The sequence below is a fragment of the Zalophus californianus genome, chromosome 12 (genome assembly GCF_009762305.2).
Source record: "Zalophus californianus isolate mZalCal1 chromosome 12, mZalCal1.pri.v2, whole genome shotgun sequence".
Taxonomy (NCBI): Eukaryota; Metazoa; Chordata; class Mammalia; order Carnivora; family Otariidae; genus Zalophus; species Zalophus californianus.
In genome coordinates, this window is record NC_045606.1 from 99,857,559 (window position 1) to 99,878,110 (window position 20,552).

The window sequence follows — 20,552 nt, forward strand, 5'->3', positions numbered from 1 at the left end:
GTTTAGTGGAGCCCATCTTCCAGCAGGATTTTGGAAATATAATCACATTTTGCTTTGGAAGACACTCTAAGAGCAAATAGTTATTTAAAACATACATATTTGGCAGGGACAATTCTATTTTTTTAAATTTTATTATTGAAATATAGTTGCTATACAATGTTATATTTGTTTCAGGTGTACAAACATAGTGATTGGAAAATTCTATACGTTACTCAGTGCTCACTGCAAGTGAGGTTACCATCTGCCACCACACAACATCGTTAAATATTATTGACTATATTCCCCATTCTGTATTGTTCATCCCCATGTCTTACTTATTTCATTACTGGAAGTTTGTACCTCTTAATCCCTTTCACTTATTTCTCCCACCACCATCCCTCTGGCAACTATCAGTTTGTTCTCTGTGTTTATGAGCCTGTTTCAGTTTTTTTGTTAATTTGTTTTGTTTCTTAGATTCCACATATAAATTAAGTCATATTCTATTCGTCTTTTTTGTCTGACTTATTTCACTTAGCATAATACCTTCTAGGTCCATCCGTGTTGTCACAATGGCAAGATCTCATTCTTCTTTATGGCTGAGCAATATATATATAAAACATCTTCATCCATTCATCTATCAATGGATACGGGTTGCTTCCATATCTTGGCTATTGTAAATAATGCTTTAATAAGCATGGGGGTGCATATATCTTTTTGAATTAGTACTTTTGCTTTCTTTGGGTTAATACCCAATAGTGGAATTATGGATCATATAGTATTTCCCCAATTTTTTGAGGACCCCACCCATACTGTTTTCCACAGTGGCTGCACCGATTTACATTCCTACCAACAGTGCATGAGTGTTCTCTTTTCTTTATATCCTCACCAGTACTTGTTATCTCTTGTCTTTTTTTTTTAAGATTTTTAAATTTTTAAGTAGTCTCTACACCCAGTGTGGGGCTCGAACCCACAACCCCGGGATCAAGAGTCACATGCTGTACTGACTAAGCCAGCCAGGTGCCCGTGTTATTTCTTGTCTTTTTGGTATTAGCCATTCTGACTGGTGTGAGGTGATATTTCATTATGGTTTGATTTGTATTTCCCTGATGATGAGTGATGTTGAACATATTTTCATGTGCCTGTTGGCCATCTATATGTCTTCTTTGGAAAAATGTCTATCCAAATCCTCTGTGCATTTTTTGATCAGATTTTTTTTGGTGTTTACTTGTGTAAGTTCTTTATGTATTTTGGATATTAACCAGATATATCATTTACAAATATCTTCTCCCATTCAGTAGGTTGCCTTTTTGTTTTGTTGATGGTTTCCTCGGTGTGCAAAAGCTTTTTATTTTGGTATGGTCCCAATAGTTTATTTTTGCTTTTACTTCCCTTGCCTGAGGAGACATCTGTAAATATGTTGCTAAGGTTGATGTCCAAGAGATTACTGCCTATGTTTTGTCTTAGGAGTTTTATTATGATTTCAGTTCTCATGTTTAGGTCTTTTATCCATTTTGAAGTTTTTTGTGTATTGTGTAAGAAAGTGGTCCAGTTTCATTCTTTTGCATGTAGTTGTCCAGTTTTCCCAGCACCATTTATTGAAAAGTCTGTCTTTTCCCCATTATATATACTTGCCTCCTTTGTCATAAGTTAATTGACCATATATGAGAAGGTTTGCTTCTGGGCTGTCTGTCCTGTTCTGTTGATCTATGTGTCTATTTTTGTGCCAGTACCATACTGTTTAGATTACTATAGCTTTGTAATATATCTTTATCTTGAAATCTGGGATTGTGATACCTCCAACTTTCATCTTTTTTCTCAAGATTGCTTTGGTTATTTGAGGTCTTCGAGGTCTTTTGTGATTCCATACAAATTTTAGCATTATTTGTTCTAGTTCTATGAAAAGTGCTGGTGGTTTCTTTCTTTTTTTTTCTTTTCTTTTCTTTTATTACGTTACGTTAGTCACCATACATTACATCATTAGTTTTTGATGTAGTGTTCCGTGATTCATTATTTGCATATAACACCCAGTGCTCCATTCAATACGTGCCCTCCTTAATAGCCATCACCGGGCTAACCCATCCCCCAACCCCCTCCCCTCTAAAACCCTCAGTTTGTTTCTCAGAGTCCATAGTCTCTCATAGTTCGTCTCTCCCTCCGATTTCTCCCCCTTCATTTTCCCCTTCCTACTATCTTCTTTTTCTTTTTTTTTTTAAACATATAATGTATTATTTGTTTCAGAGGTACAGGTCTGTGATTCATCAGTCTTACACAATTCACAGCGCTCACCATAGCACATACCGTCCCCAATGTCCGTCACCCAGCCACCCCATCCCTCCCACCCCCACCACTCCAGCAACCCTCAGTTTGTTTCCTGAGATTAAGAATTCCTCGTATCAGTGAGACCATATGATACTTGTCTTTCTCTGATTGACTTATTTAGCTTAGCATAATACCCTCTAGTTCCAGCCACGTCATTGCAAATGACAAGATTTCAGGTTTTTTTTGATGGCTGCATAATATTCCATTGTATATATATTCCACATCTTCTTTATCCATTCATCTGTTGATGGACATCTTGGCTCTTTCCATAGTTTGGCTATTGTGGACATTGCTGTTATAAACATTTGGGTGCACGTACCCCTTCAGATCACTACATTTGTATCTTTGGGGTAAATATCCAGTAGTGCAATTGCTGGGTCATAGGGTAGCTCTGTTTTCAACTTTTTGAGGAACCTCCATACTGTTTTCCAGAGTGGCTGCAGTGCTGGTGGTTTCTTGATATGGATTACACTGAATCTGTAGATTGCTTTGGGTATTATGGACATTTTAACAATATTGATTCTTTCAATCCATGAGCATGGTATATCTTTCCGTTTGTGTGTGTGTGTGTGTGTGTGTGTGTGTGTGTGTGTTGTCTTCATTTCTTTCATCAATGCCTTATAGTTTTCTATTCCTAAGTATTTTATTTTATTTTTTTGGTTCAATTGTAAATGGAATTGTTTTCATAATTTCTCTTCTACTTTGTTATTAGTGTAGAGAAATGCAACAGATTTCTGTATATTAATTTTGTATCCTGCAACTTCACAGAATTCATTTATTAGTTCTAATAGCTTTTTGGTGGAATCTTTAGGGTTTTCTATGTGTAGTATCATGTCATCTGCAAATAGTGACAGCTTTACTTCCTCCTTACCAATTTGGATGCCTTTATTTCTTTTTCTTGTCTGATTGCTGCAGCTAGGACTTCTGGTACTACATTGAACAACAGTGGTAAAAGTGGACATCCTTGACTTGTTTCTGATCTTAGAGGAAAAGCTTTCAGTTTTTCATCACTGAATATGATGTTAACTGTGGGTTTTTCATATAAGGCCTTTATTATGTTGAGGTATGTTCCCTCTAAACCTACTTTGTTGAGAGTTTATCACGAATGGATGTTTATTTTATCAAACGCTTTTTATGCATCTATTCAGATGATATGACTTTCAGCCCTCCTTTTGTTATTGTGATGTATCACACTGATTGATTTGTGACTATATAACCATCCTTGCATCTCTGGAATAGATCCCACTTGATTGTGGTGAGTGATGTTTTTTAATGTATTGTTGAATTTGGTTTGCTAATATTTGTTGAGGATTTTTGCCTATGTTGATCAGGCATATTGGCCTGTAGTTCTCTTTGTTTGTGGTGTCTTTGTCTGGTTTTGGTTAATGCTGGCCTCATAGAATGAATTGGGAGGTTTTCCTTCCTTTTCTATTTTTTAGAATTTTGAGAAGAATAGGTATTAACTCTTCTTTAAATGTTTGGTAGAATTCACCTGTGAAGCCATTGGGTCCTGGACTTTTGTTTATTGGGAGTTTTTTGATTACTGAATAAATTTCATTCCTAGTACTCAGCCTGTTCAAATTTTCTATTTCTTCCTGATTCAGTTTTGGAAGATTGTATGTTTCTAGGAATTTATCCATTTCTTCTAGGTTGTTCAATTGTTGACATATAATTTTTCATTGTATTCTCTTATAATTCTTTCTATTTCTGTGGTATCCATTGTTATTTCTCCTCTCTCATTTCTGATTTTATTTATTTGAGTCTTCTCTCTTTTTTTCTTGATGAGTTTGGCTGAAGGTTTATCAATTTTGTTTATCTTTTCAAAGAACCAGCTCTTGGTTTCATCGATCTTTTCTATTTTTTTTGTCTCTGTTTCATTTATTTTCACTCCAGTCTTAATAATTTCATTTCTTTGGGCTTTGTTTCTATTTCTTTTTCTAGTCCCTTTAGGCGTAAGTTTAGATTGTTTGAGATTTTTCTTGTTTTTTGAGGTAGGCCTGTATCGCTATAAACTTCCTCTTACACTGCTTTTGCTATGTCCCAAAGATTTTGGATCATTGTGTTTCCAAACCATTTTTATTTTAAAACTGTTCATTCATACATACTCATAGACAAAAGACTGGAAGGTTACATACCAAATGTCAATAGTACTTCTTGTTTTGGTAAGGGGGTTGTGGGTGATCTTAACACTTTTTTTCTGCTCACTGTCTAAATTTTCTGCAGTGAACATGTATTGACTCATAAGAAGAGTACTCGAATTATTATTTTAAGTATACAACTCAACAGTCACTGGTAAGAATTATCTGTATTGTTTTTCTCAAGAAGTTTCTACTGTTGAAGTTAAAATAGATATTTCATGTGCTTGAAATCTGACCATAAAGTTACAAGGTGATTTTAGACAAATATACTAGAACTTGTCATAGATGGAAAAGAAAGTGTCCCTTTCACAGTTGTCACTCTGGAAGGACTTCTACTTACCCCAAGATACTGTTTCCCAAAGATGTTGTTTTGCTTTGGCGGTGGGGAATTTATTTTTTGTTAATAATTTTATTTATTAGACTAGGTGATAAATGTTCATGGTATGAAATTAAAAGGATAAACAGAGCAATGGTTTCTATTTCCTTTTCTGGTTATTTCTTTTATAAGGGTTTGTTGCATGGCCACAGTAGCTTACCTCTCTGAGGCTATGATGATAGTTCTATTTTTGTAAAGTTTTCTTCTCCATGCCTCACGTTCATTTCCTCAGTTCCTGCCTGCTTCTTTCCCCTGCAACTGTCTGTTTCGGTCTCTTCAGCCCTGTGAGAGACTTTCCTCAGATGTCTGGTAGTCAAGCTGTTAGCTAACACTTAATAGTCAGAAACCCAAATTCTAACTGGAAGCTCTGAGCCCATGGAAGGGGGGCTTGTCAGTGCAGAGCCGTGCAGGGGAGTCTGGACAGTCTTTTGTTGGAGAACAGCGTCCCACCCAACCCCTTCTTATGGTCTCAGCCTTACTGCCTTCACTCCCAGGGTGGGGGTTCTTGGTGCTGCAGACCCTGAGCCTTTTTTGGATTTTCTGGCATAAATTGGGTTGTTTCTTAATTTGTCTGCTGCTGGGTGAGGATTTGATTTTCTTGGATCTGCTAAGTTATTTTTCACGTGCTTTTCAGTTCCCCAAATCGTTACTTTTGTCCTCTTGTTTTGTTTCCCACCCTGGTGGGGATTTTGCTTTGAAGTGTTTTGGTGGGGAGGGTATCTTCTAAATTCACAGGAAGGATACAAAATTCAGTGTACTTGTTCAATCTGCCATCTTATTCCAGTGCTTCTCAAAATATTTCCTGAACCCCATACCGTTTTTTGGCAGAACAGAGCCACTTTCCAAGCCCCATGGGATATAGTTCTCCACTCTAAAGCTTCGTCTATCTTGATCACTGATTTCATTGACAGACATAGTTTTGAATGACTTTCAGCTGTTTCTAGGAATCAGATACATCCTCCTTACCAGGTTCAAGATTTTGTACAAGAATTGCCATAAGTTGTTGCTGAGGCCCCGGCTGAGAAGTGCTGCGTACTGGGGCAGGCAAAGAGCATGTTAGGGAAAGGATAATGGAATTCCTGAGTCAGCCTTCTTGATGACTCCCATTTCGGTGTGTGACCCTTCCTAGAAGAGAGTCATTCCCACTGTGATTTGGACCCAGGAGGTGAGAGAGGTGGGGTGTAGGTCTTATATGGAGATGGACAATGCCCCTCCCCCAACCTGATAGGTTCCCAGAGTATAGGTGCCCTCAAGTGGTCATGAACACAGGAGTGGAAGGCTAATCTAAGGAGGAAGTTGGTGCTTAGCTGGTGTCATTTTTCCCTCCAGGCTCCTGTGACGTTTGATGACATCACCGTATACTTGCTTCAGGAAGAATGGATGCTGCTGAGTCAGCAACAGAGGGAGATCTGTGGTTCTGACAAGCTGGTGGCACCACTAGGTATGGGTTCCTTTTCACTTTCCTGCCACCTGAATCTAGATCAGCATTCCAGATTGTATTCAACTATGACACACTTGAGAATTTTCTGGACTCCTACCATTTTTTTTTTCAGATCTGTTTACATTATTCATCTGCTCAGTCCCATATGTAACTTAACTGCACGTGGATTCACATCCCACCCTTTCTCTTCTCCCCTTCAGTTGACCAAGAGAAGTGGGGAAGTCGGGCATGTCAAGACTGGACCTTGATGCCTCACCATATCACAGGGTGCCAGGTGGGAAGCCCCACCTGTGGTCTGTGGAGCTGCAGGATGGATTTTGTTTCAGGTGCCCATAGGGCCCTGGGAGGTAGTGAGTGGTGGTAGAAACAGGATCATCTGGTATGTGGGAATCTGCTCTCAGTCCCAGCCTCCACCACGTGACACTGGGGTGCCTTCGACCAAACCCTTTCACTTTTTTTTTTTTTAAGACTTTATTTAGAGAGAGAGAGTGTGCGTGTGCAAGGAGAGGGAGAGAGAGAACCTCCGGCTGACTCCATGCTGAGCGCAGAGCCCAACGCCAGGCTTGATCCCACAACCCTGAGATCATGACCTGAGCCAAAACAGAGTCAGATGCTTAACGAACTGAGCCACCCAGGTGCCCCAAACCCTCTCACTTTTTAAGCCTTGGTTTCCTTCAGAGGGCTGTCGTAGAGGCGTAATGAGGTAAAACAACTTCAAACTTGGTGCCCATGTAGGTATTTTTCATCTTTTCCGTTTTCTGAGGGTCTTTTCTCTGCTTCTGTGGGTAGACTTTCAGTACCATGGACAGAAGTGATCGTCATTCCGCTGTGGGTACAACATATGTACTATTTTCTCAGTTCACCTTGATGACCACCTGCTGTGCCTTTCTCTTCTTGTCATGTTGGCCCCTGTCCAAGGCTAATGGGAGCAACAGTCTCAGCTCTCTGTGGGTGGAGGGATTGCAGCTGGGTTGGGTCTTCTCCCATGCCTGCCAAAACCAGTTTGAAAACTTCTGGTTCTTTTAAACCAGGAGTTGCAGAGTAGCAGCTCATGGGCCTTTTTTTTTTTTTTTTGGCTTTCATCACTTTTTTTTTTTTGGCTTTCATCACTTTTGCTTGGTTTCTTTACAATTAAAAAAAATTTTTTTTAAGTTCATTTAAGTAATCTCTACATCTAACGTGGGGCTTGAACTCACGACCCTGAGATCAAGAGCCACATGCTCTTCTGACTGAGCCAGCCAGGTGCCTCAGTTTCTTTACAGTATTTAATAAGTTGTCAATATTTAACCCCTGGGAACTTTCACATGGAATTATGATTTCCGGTTTTTCTTGAAAAGCAGGACAGTCTGGCTATGCTGACCCTGAGTTCTGAGTTCCACATGGTGGCCTCCCCCTGGGGGGGGGGAGCAGCGGCTGCCCCCACACACAGGTCACCACAGCCTCCTCATCTGGCCTGGTTTCCTCAGTTATGTTATTGGTCTGACCCCTCTCAGCATTTGAGTTTATGAGCCTCTGTTCTGAACCACTAGTTTTCATACCTTTTCAGCCTCAAAAGGGGCACAGAGCCTTGTTTGTGCCTCTCCTTGCATTCACTCAGACCCCCATTCTTTTGGGGACCTCATGGATATCTGAGTTTCTGTCTGAGTTTCCAAACCACCGTGCTAAAGCATCGAGATTCCTACCTGTGTCCTTGACCAATTATTTTACAGTGCGGGGAGGATGTCCCAGGTAGACCCTTCCTTAATGTTGTGATGTGACCTGGATCCAAGACTTCATAAGTGCCTCTCTCTGTTCCTGACTCAGGACCGACTATTGCCAACCCAGAGCTGTTCTATAAGTTTGAGCAAGGGCCAGAGCCATGGCTAGGAAATGTCCAGGGCCAGAGGAATGTTCTGAGCCACCACCCAGGTAAGTGTGGATCCGCACGGGAGGAGGGGTGCTAGCTGGAGAGAGGGAGCAGAAAGATGGGCACCAGGGCTCCTGTCTCATCCTTGGCCTCTCCCTGTTCTCTGCCAACTCACTCACACGCATGCTGTCCTTCCCCAGCCACCACCTTATCTGAAATATGCACATCTCCCTCAACATCGTCCTCCAACTTCTCCATCTCCCTTTATTTTATTTCTTCCTGAGAGTATATGTTGATTTTTAATTCTATATGCTAAGTTCCATGGAGACATGACTTTGTCTTGTTGACTCCTATAGTCCCATTGGTCTCATTGCTGAGACCAATGTCTGGCGTACGGCAGTTGCATGATAAATAATCACTGAATGAATCGACAGATGTTTGTTAAGTTCTAGGGATTTATCTTGGCTTTTCTCCTCTGAGAAGCCTGTCCTGTTGAGGGACTGGCTTGGCTAGAGTCAGGCCAGGTGACATCTTGTCATTGGATGAGATGGTTGAGTGGAGCAGCCCCCACTGTAGGAGAAAAGGGAGGACAGCTCTTACGGGAGCTGACTCACAGGCATCTGCTCTCCCCCGTGATCTGTCTCAGAGGGACCACATGGAGCCCAAGACTTCAGAGATACTAATTTATTTTGTTTTCCAATGCTTGGCTCTTTTAAAAAAATGTTTTATTTATTTATTTGACAGAGAGAACGCACATGCACAAGCAGGGGGAATGGCAGGCAGAAGAGAGGGAGAAGCAGGCTCCCTGCTGAGCAGGGAGCCCAGTGTGGGGCTCCATCCCAGGACCCTGGGATCATGACCTGAGCCGAAGGCAGACCGACTGAGCCACCCAGGCACCCCCAATGCTTGGCTCTTAATTTTGACCCGGCTTTCTCTTTATTAGCCATTTTGTGCTCCTGAGTTGGCTACAATTAGAGCAAATACCGTTGAGTCCTTGGCCACTGGGCATGTGCACTTACGTTGATGCACAAGAAATGGCTGTGGAGGAGTTTAGAGCGTCTAAGCTGCATTTCAACTTAGGAGTGAATAAAGAAATTTCTAGTTTAACTTGAGGAAGAAAAATCTTAGTTCATGAGAGTTGTTGCCTCTTTGGAAGGGCTGTGGTGTGAGAGTGGACTTGTGTTTCTCTGAAGGGCTGAAGTAGAGACCCTGGGTGGAAGTCACTTAAAAGTGGAGCACAGCTTAAGGCAAACTCTGGGGACCAAAACCATCTGCCCAGGAGGTGGTAGGCCGTACCCTTGCCCGAAAGATACGTGAGCAAAGTGCAAATGCCTGTCTGGCAGGGGCACCGGAGAAGGGGATTCCTGCTGAGGATGGAGTTGCAGGATTTGGCTTTAATTATCTTCTTTAACCGACATTTTATTAAGTTCAGCGTTCTTATCCATAAATAAGTTGGAACTCCTGAAGATGGTTCCACTATCTTAGGTTGCAGAGATGAAACTGTAGAGATCTTTTTGGCCAGGCGTATCTGCCCTTTAAACTTCAAAAAGGGGGAGATGCTTAAAGCTCACTTGATTGTCTTCTGGGTCAGGTGAGGTGGGCCTGGGGAGCTGGGGGTCTGAACGAAGAGAATTCCAAGTAGAGCCTGGGCCACTCTTGTGTGTGATTTCCAGCTCTCATATTTGCTACACCGAGAGGCCCATGAGGTGCAGTGGCTCTAACTATAGGATTTCTGAGCAAATTCCATTGGTCTCTTTTCTCTAAAGGGAAAAATAAGATGGGCTGCATGGAAGAAAGGGACTCACGAAGTCCTGCCAGAGAAGCCGGACTAGATCTGCCCCCACAGAAGAAAGCCTGTCTTTCCCACTTCAGCACAGAGCATGGCAACTTTGAGGTAGACTGTACAGGGAAAAGCAAAAAACCCTTGAAGCCCCGCTCTATCCAGAAGTCTTGGTTTGCGCAGTTCCCATGGCTGGTCATGAATGAGGAGCAGACGGCTCTCTTTTGCTCTGCTTGCCGCGAATACCCATCTGTCAGGGACAAACGGTCAAGATTAATAGAAGGTTATACAGGACCATTCAAGGTGGAGACTCTCAAATACCACGCCAAGAGCAAAGCTCACCTGTTCTGCGTCAATGCCTTGGCAGCACGGGACCCCATCTGGGCGGACCGTTTCCAAAGCGTCCGAGAGGAATCTGGAGATGTCCTGGCCAGCCCTGAGCACCTCTTTACGGCAGACTATCCCATATTGTACCCCCCGGGGCCTCTGGGAGCCTACGATAACATGGCCCAGCTCCTGCCCAGCCCAAGAGCTGACCTGGAGGACCCTGGGGGGAATGGAGCATTTCCTACATTGTATCTAGACTGCATTTCTGAGTTGAGGGAAAAAGAAACTGATGATACCCACAGGTCATCAGATGTCAACATTTTGGGTGATGCTGCTGAACCCGGCGGCCAGGTAATGTGTTTGTAATGATTGCTGTGTCTCAAGGGGAAGGATTCCATCCTAGCAACAACACGTGTCGCATGACGATGATGGGAAAATTATAATAGCCATACCTGCTGCAAACATTATAATGTTCTAGACCCTAACATGCTTACGGTGCACTAGGCATTGTTTTATGTGCTTTACTAATGTTACCTCATTAATTAATTTATTTAAAGATTTTCTTTCTTTATTTTAGAAAGAGAGAGCATGCCTGGGGGGAGGAGCAGAGGGAGAGGGAGAGAGAATCTCAAGCAGACTCCCTGCTGAGCATGGAGCCTGATGCGGGGCTTGATCTTACCACTCTGAGATCATGACCTGAGCCAAAAACAAGAGTCAGCCATTAACCAACTGAGCCACCCAGGCACCCTGTGTTATTTATTTAAGACAACAGCCCTATTATTTTCATCTCCTTTCGCAGATAACAGAACACAATTAGTGGGACAGAACGTTCCAACCTCTGATACAAAGAAAACTTCTTAAGTTCAGGATGATAACCTTTATCCAGAATCGAAAACAGTCACAGAACTCAGTAAATAATACGTGACCACAGAACAACCACAGAGCTCTTAAATAATTAATTTCTAAAATGTTTTTAACTTTAACTTCAGAATTATGCAGCAGCATTAAACACTGCAGAATTTCCTCACACGCGTTGTTTTATGTAATGTTTTTGATGCTGCTCTGAGGCTGGTGGAGCAAGTCCTATTAACTTGTCTTGTTGGGAGGACACAGAGCGTGGGGGGACTGACCTGGCCAGAGCCCGAGGGCTCGTGGTGCACCTACGCCGGAGCATGGCCACCAGCCGGCGGCGCCTCCCCTCCACTCCCTGCGCACGCGCACGTGGGCCCGGAAGCTCCAGCGCTCACCTCGTGGGTACCTTGTAAGTTCCTAGTTCTTTGCAAAGGTGGCTGTAAGGAACCTGTGTGAACTGGAATTTTGAGTAACGAGATCCTTCACCATTTCTCAACTATTTCATATAAGCAAGATTTTACTAGAAACCATTTTGAGTACCCCTCGGGTATTCCCATGAGAATAGCTCAGCTGTTCCTCAGACCTCACATCATAAGGGCCCAGCCAAAGTTAGTAAGCTTGAATTTTTCCAGAATCTAGAAAAGTGACGAAGCTCATTTCTCTTCATGTTCATGTTCATTCTACTTTTTAGTATTAGAAGCTAATAAATAGGTCTAACCATTTATATTTGAATTCCTTTAGCAATAAGGCATGTGTCAACCGAGTCACTGAATATAAGCATCTTTCGTTCTTCTGTACTACGTCTTTTTTCTTCCTCTCCCAGTGGGAAATCTTAGCAGGTGCTAGAGGCAGATGGTCACCATTGTAGTCATGGTTGAGTAGAAGGCACCCCCTTAGGACTGTATAGGGCAAGATACAGTCATAAGGCTCTGCCAGGACCCCTGTTCTTCAGCGCTTTTTTATTACCTCCTAAGAGACCCTAGGATCAGACTGAGGCTCATTTTTTTTTTTTTTTTTTTTTTTTACCTACTAACTCTGGGCCTCACAAATTTGCTTCTCTAACTTTCGATGGATACATTAATTCCTCGGAGTTACATCTGGGCCTCTTGGCAAGCCTCCCAAGGGAAATAGGCCTTGAGAAGGACCCTAAAAGTATCACGCTGGGTATCTGGCGTAAGAGGCGTATTGAGTGACTACTGCTCTTTGTTGCAGGATCCTTCTGAAGAGGGGCTGTTTGAGGAGGTTCCTGTGGTGTTTGAGGAGCTCCCGGTGGTGTTTGAGGATGTGGCGGTGTATTTCACCCGGGAGGAGTGGGGCATGCTAGTCAAGCGGCAGAAGGAGCTGTACAGAGACGTGATGCGGATGAATTATGAGCTGTTGGCTTCCCTGGGTAAAGATTCACGTAGACCTTTGTTCGCCACCATCATCTGACATGGGAAACCCACAGGGCAGCTGTGGCTTGTGGTCATCTTCCCATTTCTGCCCTCTCCCTGTACATAGAGAGAGATTATATTTTTTGCACCCCAGAACTCTCCCTGCTTTGGGATACAGTACTTTATCCACTCTTCATCCATCTCTCCATCCATCCTCCATCCTCCACCAAACATTTATTGACTACCTCCCATGTGCCAGATGGACACAAATGAAGCAAGGTCTCTGCTTTCAGGGGGCTAGCAGGTTTTCGGGAGAGACAGACACTTGAATGAGAAACTCTAAAATAACACAAGCTCCATAAGAGAAGTTCAGGAAAAGTGCCCTGAGGCTGCTGAGGAAGGACGATTTCATTTTGCTGGCTGTTGGAGGGAGGGATCGGGAAAGTCTTTACAGGGTATGATATGTTTTAACTGAGTGGGGCGACAGGACAGGTGGACAGGGAGAAGGAAGGGCATCTGGACATGACAGAGGGAGGGACGGCATGGGCAGAGGCGTGGAGGTGCCTCTCCTCCTATGCCAGGGCTGTTTCCTCGTGCCCAGGGGCCGACAAGCGTTGGTGGGCTTGGCCGAGGTGTCACTAGTGGGGGTACTGGAGAAAGATGAACATAATAGTGCTTGTTACCTTCTCAGAAGAGTGCTCTCTCTTGCATCTGCCTCTTGGTCTCTTTACCTTCTGTTTCTGTCAGATACCCAGGGTTTTCATCAAAAAGGGAAGGCAGGGGGCGTCAAAAAAGGAAGACAACTTTTCATCTTAGAAAGCTCTTATTTACTTACTAGCATATCTGGTAACAGCAACCTTCCAGAAGAGGCTGCTGTGCATGACCTAGGAATACAGCAGCAATCTGCATCGTGACTTCTACAGGATAAGAGCTAAGAATATCTGTGATTTCACTGATGTCCTAGCCCTTGGTTTATACCACCCTTTCATGTGCAGCTAAAATATGGATTATTTTCTGCACATTCCTGACCCATATGCTTGTTTTTATCATTGTTCGTAATTTCTAAATGGCTCCTCAAACTTTCAGAAATGATGTAAAAACTGGTTTCTTTTGTGACAATAGAGGTGTTGTCCTCATGCCCTCGGCCCAGGGCACTTGTACAAAGTACGCCTTCAAAGAGCATCACTAGCCCTGGCACTGTTTAAAAGCAGTGAGAATGAAGGGAAATTCATTTTTAAGAAGTACACACCCACTTACAAGAAGTTGGCTTTTGCTTGAAAGGAATGCACACTAGTGATGTGCTTTGCCCTGGGGACTCCTGTGGAAAGCAGCGGGTGACTGGTATTGAGCATGGGGTGTCTCCTGACACTGGGGCTGGCCGAGCTCCATGTAAGCGCTTGGTCAGTTTCTTTTTAACTTATGTAAGTGAGGAAAGGGGGAAATCTTCGCTCCCTGGGGGAAATAAGGGGCAGTTCAGTCTGGGTTATGTTTTGTTTGGATGAACAATAAGTATAATCAGAGGAAGGGTAATTAAGTTTGCTTGAGGGTTGCAGCAGGAGTCAGGGAAGGCTTTATAGAGAACGGGGCTGTCCTCGTCAGTCATCTGTGGGACTAAAACGGGTACAGAAGTCTGGAAACAGAGTTGCATGTGTGATCCCTTTTTGTGACTTTAATTAGGTCTTCAGTGATTATCCTTTAATTGCTGTCTGATTTAGACAGTTTTCATGTGTGAAGTATAAAACTTTAAGGAGACTTCAGAATATAACTGGGGCCAAACAAAAATGATTTATATGTTTAAATATGAACTTTTAAAGGGCATTGAGCTGATCACTGGGATATAAAACAGTGTTGAAATACAGTGCAGGTGCTATATTGCTTTGGTGAGTGTTTTTCCTCCCACATTTCATCCTCCTGTGACAACCACTTTAAGAGTTGAGAATCAAATAGTATTTGATGCTATCTTTCAATTATTAGTATTTTTTTTTTTTTTACAAATAGGACTTCTCCTTGGAGTGACCTTAAATTTTGAAAAAGAAAATCCCATCATAGTTTTCACAGCCAAGAAAAGTTCTGTTGGCCTTTGAACAAAATCTCCCATCCCTTTTTAATGTTTCTTATATTTTGTCTTAAAAGACTGTGTGTGATCTGCTTATACTGGGTGTTTCAGGAAGCTTCTGTGTCTTTCTTTTATTCTTATGTCTGGAAATCATAACAGTGGCTTCTGCTGGTCACTGAGTATCTACTGTGTGCAGGTCCTGTGTTGAGTCTCATATATATATCCTCTCTAATCCTTAAACCAAACCTCTCAGGCAGGTAGTAGTAGTCTTTTTAGATGAGAAAACAGACCAGGGAATCCCAGCTAAGTAGCTAGAAAACAGAGAAACTGAAATTCTTTCTATTCTGTGCATTGCGTGTGCCTTTACGCTCCTTATACTTCCTGCTTGTGGATGTTTACTGCCAACTGGACTCCATCTCTTTCTGTTTTGAGATTTGTGCTAATCATGTTGTTAATATATAATAACAACAATAATAATATTATTGTTATTATACACCAGGTATAAGATGAGATTATTTAAGACTTCAAACAGTGTAAGAATTTTCTAGAAGTCTTCACTCCCATCCCCAGTCCCCCTTGCAGGAGGTTGCCAGTTTTCCCAGCTCTTTCAGACCTTCTGTGCAGGTCGCTGTTAGCTCCTTCCCTCCACGAGAACTGGCTGGAGAAAGGGGACTGGGTGCCCCCGGTGATCAGCTCATGTTGCTGCAGCCCAGCTCAGCTTAGGTGGTGGGACGTCGGGTCTGCAGGTCATCGTGCTGTTGATTTCCTGTTGCTCAGATCCTTTGAGGGAACCCAGCTAATTCTTCCATTGCTCTTCTTAGGGTTTACAACTAGTAGATTTGTTCTTTCAGATTTTATAATTGTTTTACCTGTTCTTGAAAAGACAGTCTCAATTTGATGTGATCAGACGTAGTATTAATTTCTGTCAGGTATTTGGCAGTTAAATTGCATGGACTGGAGCTCTGCAACAGATGGAGTGTTCCCAGGGTAGGTCCACTCACCTGTCACACCCTCCTTGGCCTCATTGCCTGTCTTATCAATAGGACTGAACATGTAGAGGACAGTCACTTGGTTTATGGAGAAAAAAAGAGGTGTGTGTTTTGTTTTTAACACTTTCCTTTTTTTTTTTTTGCACAGAATTTTTAACTTTGTTATCAGCTACTGAGCTATGAGATACAAACCAATCAAAAAACATTAAAGTTGCTTGAAACAGGTGTGTACATTTACACTGCACAGAAGCCAGAGTCCTATCTTCTGATCCCAAAGCCATTCCTCTGGGGAAGGATGGCCTCAGCTAGGGGGTAAAGGAACACTGTTAAGTTACAATAGTAAGAGTCTCGTCCACCTAGGAAAGTAGTCAACAACTGCAGCCACATTTTTTATGGGCACCAAAAACTTACGTGAAATCAGTTTTTGTTTTTTTTTTTTTTTTTTTTTCATGGACCAATCTAAGTTATTTATTTAAGCCATCTCCTGCCATAAGAAAAGGGATGGAAGATCGGTATACTGGTCATCATTTGATACAAGTAAGGAAGGTGAGCTTAAGGTCCCAAAGACTTCTGGTCCGTGTGCAGAGTCATGGTCCAAACCAGTGCTGTGGTCCCCACTGGGTGGTGGTCCAGGTTCTCTCTATTCCTCTTCATAGCCGGTTGGAAGTGGATTCACGTGAGAGTTATGGAATAGAGTATGATTACCATCTCCCCAGGGAAAGGGCTTGGACCTGATGCGGAGATGGGGGTAGGCGACGAACTCGGGTCTCTCGTGCTCTCCGTGACGCGACTTCAGAAAGACATTCAGCATGCTCACACCCACGCCAGGGAGCGCTACGAAGTAGGTGAGAGCCTTCCACATGCGAGCTGAGCCCTCCTCGCCGTGGGCGCCACTCGACATGGAACGCCCCAGCTGTGCCCCGGACCGACCTAGCAGCCCAGACAGCCGGGACACAGACGCCGCCGCCATTTTCGACCTGGTGAAATCAGTTTTTAAAGGTTCTCTTAATCATAAAGTTTTCAAATGAAAACAGGAACCCCACTTCCCCTGTAGGCATTCCAGCTCACTACCCAAGAGACTTGACTCCTCTTAAGGCAACCGGAAGCCCACTCTAGCCTTGAATGGTGACTTCTGCCCGGTACGTGACCTGTCCTTCGTTCGCCAGTAAATGCAATCCGACAGAACGTGCCATGGGGGAAACAGGAATTTGTGCAGTGCTGCACTCTGGTAAAAGGGGAACACAGCACTCAAAGCAAAAGGCCACGGAAGGCTCCCTGAGAATCCAGTAGATCCAAGAGAAGCCTTCAACTTTCCCAATACACTTTGCCGCTGGATCCAGGTAGGACAGTGCCCTGCAGCAAGGAGTAGCATATAAGCCAATGAGAGCCCCCAGCTTCCAAGAACTGTTCAAGGGGCTTCCAGAGTCAGTCTCTCCCATTCATAGCACACCTTTGCTTTGATTCTTGCTCACTACACATCCCTCTGGACAGAGGGGTTTGTTTCTTTTTTTTTTTTTTTTTAATTTTTTAAGATTTTATTTATTTATTTGAGAGAGAGAGAGAATGAGAGATAGAGATCACGAGAGGGAAGAGGGTCAGAGGGAGAAGCAGACTCCCCGCTGAGCGGGGAGCCTGATGCGGGACTCGATCCCGGGACTCCAGGATCATGACCTGAGCCGAAGGCAGTCGCTTAACCAACTGAGCCACCCAGGCGCCCAGAGGGGTTTGTTTCTAAGTCTCGAACTTCAGCACAGGGCTGAGAGACTTCCTGAAGTATTCTTCCCCGTGTCCAGCCATCTTTGGCAGCTCTCCTCATAGTGCCTTCACCTCCCCACTGCCCTGTGGGGGGGCAGAAGGACGGGTGGTGGGACAGCCTGGGCTCTCACTCAAAGGAGATGGACAAGCTCGGCTGCCCGGGGCCAGCTGCTCTGGCCTCATAGTCTCTAAACATTCGCCTCTTAGGAGCAACGGAGAACTGGAAAGCAGCAGAATTTACAGCAGGATGTTTTTAACACTTTCCTATTTCAGCCTTTTCTTATGTAGACTTGTTTATTTAGAGCTATTTACTTTATCATTCTACAGAGTTTCTGACCATTCTTTTAATTCTGTACTTTATTTTTTTTAGTAATTTTATTTATTTATTTGAGAGAGTGAGAGAGAGAGAGAGAGACAGGGTGAGGGGCAGAGGGAGAAGCAGGCTCCCTGCTCAGCAGGGACTTGATCCCAGGATTCGGGGATTATGACCGGAGCTGAAGGCAGACGCTTAACCGACTGAGCCATCCAGACGCCACTCTTTCCATACTTTAAATTCTGGTTTCAGACTTTGGTCATATTTGATGACATCTCTTGCTTTCCCCCAGAAAGAAGACTCAATTAGATTCCATCGTTAAGAAACTAATATTTGTCAGTAACAAAAGTAGACATGCCAGTATAAGGACTTTGTGGAATCCCTTGTTTTTATTAGTAAAAGTGTCATTACATGCTAAGTGGCAGGTCATGCACTTCAGGTGGGCAGTGCCTTTTCTACAGGTGAGGTCATTAACTACAGCTAGACGTCACAGAGCTGGGGCCAGAAGTCACGCCTCTAGGTAGAAACCAAAACTGAGTGGGTGGGCCCTCAGTGAGAGATGAGCAGGAGTTCAAATGCTGTGTAGGAGGCCACTGCTGCATGGTGGGCCGGATGTGATGGCCCCCAAGTGGGGGCGCTGCAGGAGCTAGGAGAGAACCAAGGCAGAGTGCCAGCTGTCTCCCAGTGGTTCACGGGTATGGCCTGCCAGCCTTGGGATGGCATTAACCTGGAAGGGCTGAAAGTCTGTGTTTGTAAGCCAAACCATTTTTATGGACTTTATGGAATGCGTGTGTGTGTGTGTGTGTGTGTGTGTGTGTGAGTGTGTGTGCGTGCACGCGCGCGTGCATGCACTTGCTACAGTTAGGTCCCCTTTGCCATTTTTCCATTACTAAGACTTAGAAAAATCTGTTTGAAATTTCCCTCTGTCTCACTCGTTCTGAAGGGGACAAAAAGAAAAGGTTTGGGGCAACATTTTAGCCACAGCTTCCAGGAAGTCCAGTTGGGGTGCACAATTCCTGGGGCCAGTGTGGTGGTGGTGGGGCAGGCAGGGGTGGCCGAGCCCCAAGGAAGATATAAATGAGGTGCACAGATTTGGGGATATTCAGTCTCCTGTGTGTTTCCAGTTATTTACAAATATTTCTTCATAATTACTTTTTTTTATCTACGTCGTTCTAACAAGACTTAAACCAAAAATGACAGTACCCTGTCCCACCTTTCTCTGTTGCTGGGTCCCCCTCCCCAGAAGCTCTTAACTGCTTCCTCTAGTAATGTGCCTCATGATTTCTAAGAAATACGCACAGACATTATTTTCCAAAAGAGCGAACCTCATAGGATGCAATCAGAAGACAGCTTTATTCTTTCCCATCACTACCTGTTTGGATCAGTTCTGTGCAGCTTTTTTCCCCTCACCCTTTGGGTTGTCAAGAGAAAATTCAGGGAGCTTTACTTGGTACGAATACTGTATTGAGCAAGAAAGTGGCTGTTCACGAACAGGGAGACTTCAAACCCAAGGTGGTTAAGAGCTTGGCTCTCGGCATTTAAAGCTCAGTTTATAAAATAAGAAGGAGGGAGTACTTTGGGTTTTTTTTCTTTTTTTAATTGTGGTTGGTTACTAGAAATTTAGATTCTTTTTAGGGTAGTAGCCCTGTGTAAGTTTTCGTGCGTGTAGCCAATTGGCTTGGAACTGTGGTAAGGTTACACTGTCATGAAGAAAGTTTAAGTTTTGTTTAAGGCCAGCATCCCATGAAGGTGAAATGAGGGCAGTTTAAGATTTGATGGCGTGTTTATGAGTGTCTGGTCTGGGGCTCTATTCAAACTGTGGCCTCCATTCTGGTTTCTCTTTAGCAGGTGAAATCAGTTGTCACACAATAAATTCTCACAAATCCAGTGGCTAAAATTTTAACTTTTTTCTTATCTTGTAGTTCTAGAGGTCAGAAGTCCAGATGGGCTCAGCTGGGTTCTCTGCTTAGGGTCTCACGTGGCCAAAGTCAGGGTGTCCATCAGACTGGCCTCTTGCCGGGAGGCTCTGGGAAGAATCGCTGCCAGCCGCATTCAAGTCATTGGCAGAATTCAGTTCCTTTCGGTTGTAGAACTGAGGTCCCCGTTTGCTTGCTGGCTTCCCACCAGGCATCATTCTCAGCTCCTACAGGCTGCTCTCACGTCCCCTCCACACGGCCTTCTCCATTCTCCGGCCAGCAGCCGTGTGTCGAATCTTGCTGGCGCTTTGAAGATCCGACTGGCTCTGCTTTTAAAGGGCTGATGTGGTCAGGTGAAGTCACCCAGATAGCCACGTAACGTCACATAATCATGGGTGTGGTGTCGGGTCACAGGTTCTACCCAGACTGCAAGGAGCAGGGATGAGGAGGGGCCGGGGTCATGGGAGCTCATGTTAGAGTTCTGCCTACCCCAGGAGAGAAAGAATGTCTTTTTTCTTTTTCTTTTCTTTCTTATTGATTTTTTATTCATTTGAGACAGAGAGAGACAGACAGAGAGGGCACATTCAGGGGGAGCAGCAGAGGGAAAGGGAGAAGCAGGCTCCCCGCTGAGCTGGGAACCCGACGTGGAGCTCGATCCTAGGACCTGGAGATCATGACCTGAGCCAAAGTCAGACACCCAACTAACTGAGCCACCCAGGCGCCCTGAGAATGCCCTTTTCCTTGAGTGATACATGCAGAAATATTTAGGGATGAAGGGGGTATGAAAACATTTTCCTCTCAACGGTTCAGAAAAATGTTGCATCTCTATTATTTATATATTATTCATACACATACATAGAGGAGACAAAGGGAGGAGGGGGAGGGCGCAGGAAAGCATGAGCATGATGCAGCAAATGGGACAAAATGTAAATGATTGGAGTTCTTTGTATCATTATTGGAACTTTTTAATAAGTTTTAAATGCTACAAAAATGTACACCCTCCCCCTAAATTAGGAAAGAGAAGTGTAGTCTTTGTGTAGTAGTCAAAAATCCAGACTTCAGCTAAAGCTAAAGTTTCTCACCTCTCCTAGC

The 20,552-nt window shown here is 43.7% G+C and overlaps 2 protein-coding genes across 10 annotated transcripts in view; one reads left to right on the forward strand and one right to left on the reverse strand.

Moving 5' to 3' along the window:
- ZNF862 (zinc finger protein 862) overlaps positions 1 to 20,552 on the forward strand; it is a 36,692-nt gene that overhangs the window by 4,223 nt on the left and 11,917 nt on the right. For 7 of the 9 annotated variants that reach the window (XM_027573978.1, XM_027573972.1, XM_027573973.1 and 4 more), the window contains 4 exons: positions 6,142 to 6,253; positions 8,057 to 8,161; positions 9,866 to 10,557; positions 12,271 to 12,448. In XM_027573978.1, the coding sequence (XP_027429779.1) occupies positions 6,193 to 6,253; positions 8,057 to 8,161; positions 9,866 to 10,557; positions 12,271 to 12,448 (1,036 nt within the window). In that variant the 5' untranslated portion in view covers positions 6,142 to 6,192. Of the gene's footprint in view, positions 1 to 6,141; positions 6,254 to 6,453; positions 6,528 to 8,056; positions 8,162 to 9,865; positions 10,558 to 12,270; positions 12,449 to 20,552 lie in introns of all 9 variants that reach the window. The other 2 variants (XM_027573979.1, XM_027573980.1) reach the window with 2 other exon arrangements.
- On the reverse strand, positions 15,904 to 16,451 carry LOC113911411 (cytochrome c oxidase subunit 6A1, mitochondrial-like). Its single transcript, XM_035723313.1, has one exon. It carries the CDS (start codon positions 16,444 to 16,446, stop codon positions 16,117 to 16,119), a length of 330 nt encoding a protein of 109 aa, XP_035579206.1. The 5' UTR covers positions 16,447 to 16,451; the 3' UTR covers positions 15,904 to 16,116.